Genomic DNA, 7,500 nt, shown 5'->3' on the forward strand with positions numbered 1-7,500 from the left:
GTGTGTGTGTGTGTGTGTGTGTGTGTGTGTGTGTGTGTGTGTGTGTGTGTGTGTGTGTGTGTGTGTGTGTGTGTGTGTGTGTGTGTGTGTGTGTGTGTGTGTGTGTGTGTGTGTGTGTGCCTACAAATCGGGCCCTAGTAACTGACACAAAAATAGTCTAATATATTTTTTAAGGTTATAGATTTTAAAACCACACAATTGGTTGAATGGTTGACAACCTTCTTCACCTCAAAGTAAAATAAAAAGAACGATGATAATAATGATAACAACAATCATTATAAGCGTGGTGTATTGGGCTCATCCTATTTCCTGTAAACAAATCCCATTCGTACATTTAATTCTTTGTAATCTCTCTCTCTCTCTCTCTCTCTCTCTTTTTTTTTTTTTTTTTTTTTTTTTTTTTAACTTACCGACCACAACGAGACGTCCTGACTTGACCAGAGTGCTGTATTTGGGTGCTTCCGTGAGCACTTCGCAGCAATACTGCCCCGCAGTTTGCAGGCCCACATTCAGCAAAGACACTGTCTGGTCGTCGCTCTCCGGCAGCTGAAATTTCCGAAAACAAAAGAAAAATTAACAACTAGTATCCAAGTCCATTAGGTCAGTATTTACCAACCTTTCAATCTTCGTGAACCCCTTACATCGACTTTAATATTCATTTAGTCACTTTTCTAAGCATTTAGTGATAGAAGCATTACAACCCATTATACAAATCATCGCCACATTCGAAGACGCAACTAGCCAGGGGAGAACTAGAGAAAGAAAATGGGTATCTCGATTTAGACACAAACAAACAAACAAACAAACAAACAAACAAACAAACAAACAAACAAACAAACAAATAAATAAATAAATAAATAAATAAATAAATAAATAAATAAATAAATAAATAAATAAATAAATAGATAAATAGATAAATAAATAAATAAATAAATAAATAGATAAATAAATAAATAAATAAATGAATAAATAAATAAATAAATAGATAAATAAATAAATAAATAGATACATACATGAATAAATAATTGAATAAATAGATAAATAAAGAAAGAAAAGATAAGTAAATAAATAGATAAATAAGCCGTAACAAGATTAACTTCAACATGTTGAATTCACAGTCCTGCGGACCACTTGGTAGGTTTCCGAGTACCCGGAGGAACACCGTAACAGGAAGACGGCCATCTACCGTGCCCATTACTACGGTTACTTTCAATTCCCACTTTCCCGCCGATCTCCTGCTGTCCTTCCTGCTGAAAGAATTCTTCCTTTAAACCCCTCTGCCATTCACTTTCTTTGGTCATTGCCCCCGATGATAAAAGCGCTGACTATTCCCGCCAAAGTACTATTACTAGGACCCTGTATGTCCTGTTTTACATCCGCTGATATATAACGATATGTTGATTTGTTATCTTCTTGTGCATTTTTATATAAAAATTACATTTTATCCGACCCTTAAGAACACTAATGAGCAAATATTAACATGACAATAATAATAACAGTGATAATAATGATGATAGAAATATATAAAAAGTAATTGCCAACATGAAATATAAATTCATTCCATACAGCTAAAGAGGAAATATTGGATTAAAGTTATTAGGCCGAATATTCTGAAATTAATTGGATTGTTACAATTTTGCATAACACAAAAGAAACATAAAATTACGCTATTGTGGTCTCGTTGAGTTCCAGATTTTTTACACAAACACGTACACGCAAACACACACGCACAACACACTTACACACACACACACACACACACACACACACACACACACACACACACACACACACACACACACACACACACACACACACACACACACACACACACACACACACACACACACACACACACACACACACACACACACACACACACACACACACACACACACATGCAGTCTCTGAGTAGTTCAATGTACTTTTACCTTATATATTATCTTAATATAGTTTATTGATTAGCATTAAGATAAGAAAATAAGCTGAATTTTCTCTTCTCAAGGAGAGGTCATTGCTCATTATAAGTATTGTTATTATCTCATTACTGTTATTTGCTTTTATGCTTATTTCGTCAGAGATAATGTTTATTTACTCTCGCTCTTCGTCTAGTGCGTACTGCTTGTCTCACTCCTACACTTACCCTTCCTCTACTCCTGCTACTTTCACTCTTACTTTTATTCTGTCATTCACTCTCTCACACTCACTCTTATTCTTACTCCTACTCTTACATTTACTCTTATCTTTACATTTACTCTTTTCTCATTCTAACCGTCACTTTCACTCTTATTTCTACCAAAACTTTTACTCCTATTTTTGGGGAAAAGGAAGAAAGTTGGATGTGTTGGCTTTGAGTGAAAGGTTCTTAGAGTGAACTCCTTGAATGAAAAGGAAAAGGAGAAGGAGTACGAAAAGAAGCTGAAGGAGGAGTGAAATAGAAGAAAGGGTAGTGAATGGTGGGATGAGGAAACAAAGAAGGTTGTAGAAGAGAAGAAGCGAGCATTCACAGATTGGTTACAAAAGAGGACAGGGGAGTCATATGAGACGTACAAAGAAAAGAAAAGAGAAGTAAAGCAAAAGGTAAAGGAGGCGAAATACGAAGAAAATGAGAGTGATGAGTGAGGAGAATGGAGGAGAAATAAGGAAGGATGAGGTGAAGGCAGTTGTAAAGATGATGAAAGCAGGTAAGGCACCTGGTCTGGATGGATGTCATGCAGAATGTCTGAAAAAGGGAGGTTCAGTGATGGTGGACTGGTTGGTGAGATTATTTAATGTTTGCTGGAGAGAGGGTAGAGTACCTGAGTAAATTTTGACGCAGCCCGAAGGGATTTCTCCCCGTCCTCTCCTTATATGCAAAGGGGGTATGTATGTACTCTCTTTCTTACTCTCACTCTTTCTTACTCACTCTCATTCTTAGTATTTCACTCTTACTCTCTCACTTATTCTCTTATTCTTATTTTCTCACTTTCATTCGCACTCTCACTCCTAATCGTACTCATTCTTATTTCTCGACCACCATCAAGGATCTACATTCCCCTCCCCCCAACAGGTTTTATGGTCAATGTTCCCGGAAAGATTTCTGTAGTCTTTTATCCTTCTACACCGACGTTATTTGAGCCTTGGCATTATATATATATAACAACAATGACTAGAAGAATCTTGGGAGAGAAGACTACGCGCTCATTTTTTTTTTTTTTTTTACATATACTTTTACCCTTATATATATATCTATTTTTCTTCTTCTTTTCTATACATGTATATATATATTCTTGTTCTTTTTCTTTCTTTCTTTCTTTCTTTTTTCTTTTTTTTTCACGCGTGGTGCAAACTTCGAAACTATCTTCGCCGATCCATCTCCTCCTCTGCCTACAACTTGAAGGCCCACAAGAAGGACAGCCTTGAAGTTGAGGTCCAGCTCGGGATTGAATCAAGCCTTCCGATTTAAGCAAACGTACCTCGTGGTGGTTGATGTTGTTATTATTATAGTTACCATTATTATTATGATCTATTATAAATAATGATATTATTATTATTATTATTATTATTACTATTATTAATAACATTATTATTATTACTAATGTTATTGTTATTATCATTATTATTATTATTATTATTATTATTATTATTATTACTATTATTATTATTATTATTATTATTATTATTATTATTATTATTATTATTATTATTATTATTATTATTATTATTATTATTATTATTATTATTATTATTATTATTATTATTATTATCATAATTATTATTATTATTAATTATAATTACTATTATTATCATTATTATTATTATTATTATTATTATTGTTATTATTATTATTATTATTACTATTATTACTACTATTATTATTATTATTATCATTATTACTATTATTATTATTATTATTATTGTTATTATTATTATTATTATTATTATTATCATTATTATTATTATTATTATTATTATTATCATTATTATTATTATTGTTGTTATTATTATTATTATTACTATCATCATTATTATCATCATTATCATTATTGTCATCATCATCATCATCATTATCATCCATTATTATTATTATTATTATTATTATTATTACTATTATTAGTTTATTATTATTGTTATTATTACTATTATTATCATCACCATAATTATTATTATTTTTATTATTATCATTATTATTGTTATTATTATTATTATTGTTATTATCATTATTATTATCATTATTATCATTATTGTTATTAATATTATTATTATTATTATTATTATTATTATTTTTATTTTTATTATTATTATTATTATTATTATTATTATTATTATTATTATTATTATTATTATTATTATTATTATTATTATTATTATTATCATTATTATTATTATTATCATTAGTATTATTATTACTATTATCATTATCATTACTATTATCATTATTGTTATTGATATTGGTACTGATAAAGATATTAGTATTGATAATTTATTGTATGCTTCTGCTCGAGCTCCGGCGAGTCCTTCCTACATGATAAGAACGTGGAGTTGGTCCACAAATGTTCGCCAACTTCGACCCAGAGGGACTTTCCTCTGAAGGAGCTCAAAGCGAAACCGGTAAGGAATAGACTCGGAATTATGTTACAAACAGAAACACACCCACACCCACACCCACACACGCACGCACCAAGACAAAAGCGAGAGTGTACATTAAATGCTGGTTCAACAAAGGATGCAGTGAGGCAAAAGACAGAAGGGACAGAGCTTGGAAAAGGTGGAGAAAAGATAAAAAACCTGGAAAATGGCAAGTCTATATAAACTATAGAAATGAGTATGTTAAAGTGAGAAGAGAGGAAAAAAGAAACCATGAAAAGGATATTATAGGTAAATGCAAAGAGGAACCCAAACTATTCTATCGATACGTGAATGGTAAACTTAAAAACAAGCAAGAAATTGTGAAACTACGCCAAGGAAATATAGAATACAAAGAAGATTTAGAAATGGCCGAAATCATAAAAAATCACTTTAATTCTGTCTTTACTAGAGAGAAAACACAATATTGGAACGAAGGTAATGAAAGGCGATCTCCCACCATGAGCGACACAACAATAGCACAAAAAGAAATATTAGAACACCTATCAGACCTTGACGTCAGGAAATCACATGGCCCGGATGGAATTGCAAATTGGATTCTAAAAGAATGCAAAGAAGAACTAACGGACAAAATACATAACATAATAGATTGCTCACTCAAAGAAGGAAAAATACCAAAAGACTGGGAAAATGCTAACATTGTACCAATATATAAAGGAGGAAACAAGGAAGAACCAACTAACTTTAGGCCAGTCTCACTAACAAGCACTATAGCCAAAATTTGTGAGAAAATCATCAAGAATAGATGGGTAAAACACCTGGAGGACAACAATATAATAAACCCAAGACAATTTCGGTTCAGACAAGGAAGATCATGTACCACAAATTCAATATGTTTCTATTCAAGCTTAATAGACATAATGCAAGAAAGGAATGGATGGGCTGACTGTGCCTTCCTGGACTTACAAAAAGCTTTTGACAAAGTACCACACAAAAAATTATTAAAGAAACTCGAACATATAGGAGGGATACAAGGGAACCTACTAAAATGGATGGAGGACTTCCTGATTGGTAGAAAGATGAGAGTAGTGCTCAAAGAAAAATATCTAGATTGGAAAGAGGTGATCAGTGGAGTACCGCAAGGATCTGTACTAGCTCCAATAATGTTTGCTATTTATGTGAATGACATGAATGAGGATGTGAAATGTTACATGAGCTTCTTTGCTGACGATGCCAAACTGTTAATGAAAATAAAAACTGAAGAGGATTGCGAATCACTGCAGGAAAACCTGAATAAAGTATGGAACTGGAGTCAGAAATGGGAGGTGGACTTCAATATCAAGAAGTGTAGCATAATGGAGTTTGGAAAAGCAAAAACAGAATATCAGGACAATATAAAATTGGAACCAAGGAGGTAAAGAAGGAGAGATCCGAAAAAAGATTTAGGTGTAATTATCTCAGAGGATTACAAAGGATTACAAAGGCGGAGCATGCCGACAGGAGACCTTTTGGTCCATATCTAGGTTGGATGCGAAAAAAATAATAATAATAAATTCATGAACAAAAACTATAATAATGTAAATAACAAATGAAATACATAAATAAATGCATAGGTATATTTAGATAATAAACAAACAGGTAAATAATGAATAATAGTAAATTGACATAACTAATAATAAATGAAAATCAAACAGACAAATGATAACAAAACAAAACCAAATAATATGAAATAAATTATAACCATTACAACATCTCGCTTAGGTGTTTATCTAAATGGTTCTTAAAGCTTCGAACTGAACTACATTGCACTACCTGTGCAGGAAGTTTATTCCATTCATTAACTACACGGTTGGCAAAGTTGTTTCTACCTACTTCCAAATTGAATCTATTTCCTGACAGTTTGAGACCATTGTTTCTTGTCTGATTCCCATTCAGTGTAAAAATTTTGACACTTTTGAGGTTGTCAATTCCCTTTGGAATTTTAAAGACCTGTATCAAGTCACCTCTGAGTCTACGCTTTTTTTTTTTTATGGAAAACAGATTCATATGTTTTAGTCGATTTTCGTATGATTTATTTCTGATATTTGGAATCAGTTTTGTGGCTCGCCGTTGTACTTTTTCCAGTCTGTCAAACGACTTGTCCTATGACAAACAGATAAACAAAATTGTTGGAGAATCCTACAACCTGCTAAGATAAAATAAAAGTGGCATTTACATATTTGGACGAAGAAATGATTAAAGAAATATTGGTCACACTGATAAGGCCTAGACTAGAATATGCTGTGACATTGTGGTCACCCAGTACCAAAAGTAAAATAGAAAGAATCCAGAGAGCAGCAACAAAAATGGCACCTGCACTCGCAAACTTGTCATATAAGGAGAGATTGGCTAAACTAGATTTACCGAGTCTGGAGCAAAGAAGAGAGAGAGGTGACCTACTGACCATCTACAGAATCATGAAAGGCACAGAAATACTCGATAGAGAGGACTTGTTAAACTGGGACAGGAGAAGCCCAAGAGGACATGGAAAGAAAATAAAAAAAAACATAGCTACAGAAGAGATCTGATGAAAAACAGTTTTCCACATAGAGTGGTAGACACTTGGAACAAACTGGACAAGGAAATAGTGTGCGCAAAAACCATTCATGAATTTAAAAACAAACTAGACACTGCGAGATACAAAGGCGGGGCATCACGAGCGTAGCTCCCCTTCCCGCAAAATACAAGGTAAATACAACTAGGTAAACACACACACACACACACACACACACACACACACACACACACACACACACACACACACACACACACACACACACTATAATAGTATACATATAATAATAACAACACAACAATAATTTCAGTATCGCTGCGCTGTGAGTCGTCACTCCAACTTTCGTGGGCGGGAAGTTAGGTGTGTGTGTACGTGTAAGG

The 7,500-nt window shown here is 32.9% G+C and overlaps 1 protein-coding gene across 1 annotated transcript in view; it reads right to left on the minus strand.

The window, feature by feature from the left end:
* Positions 1 to 7,500, minus strand: part of LOC143038641 (cell adhesion molecule 2-like) — a 378,139-nt gene that overhangs the window by 31,707 nt on the left and 338,932 nt on the right. The window contains exon 3 of the mRNA XM_076208136.1: positions 411 to 546. Coding sequence (XP_076064251.1) covers positions 411 to 546 — 136 coding nt within the window. The remainder of the gene's footprint in view (positions 1 to 410; positions 547 to 7,500) is intronic.

The sequence above is a fragment of the Oratosquilla oratoria genome, chromosome 2 (assembly GCF_046742065.1).
Source record: "Oratosquilla oratoria isolate Oo_2021 chromosome 2, ASM4674206v1, whole genome shotgun sequence".
Taxonomy (NCBI): Eukaryota; Metazoa; Arthropoda; class Malacostraca; order Stomatopoda; family Squillidae; genus Oratosquilla; species Oratosquilla oratoria.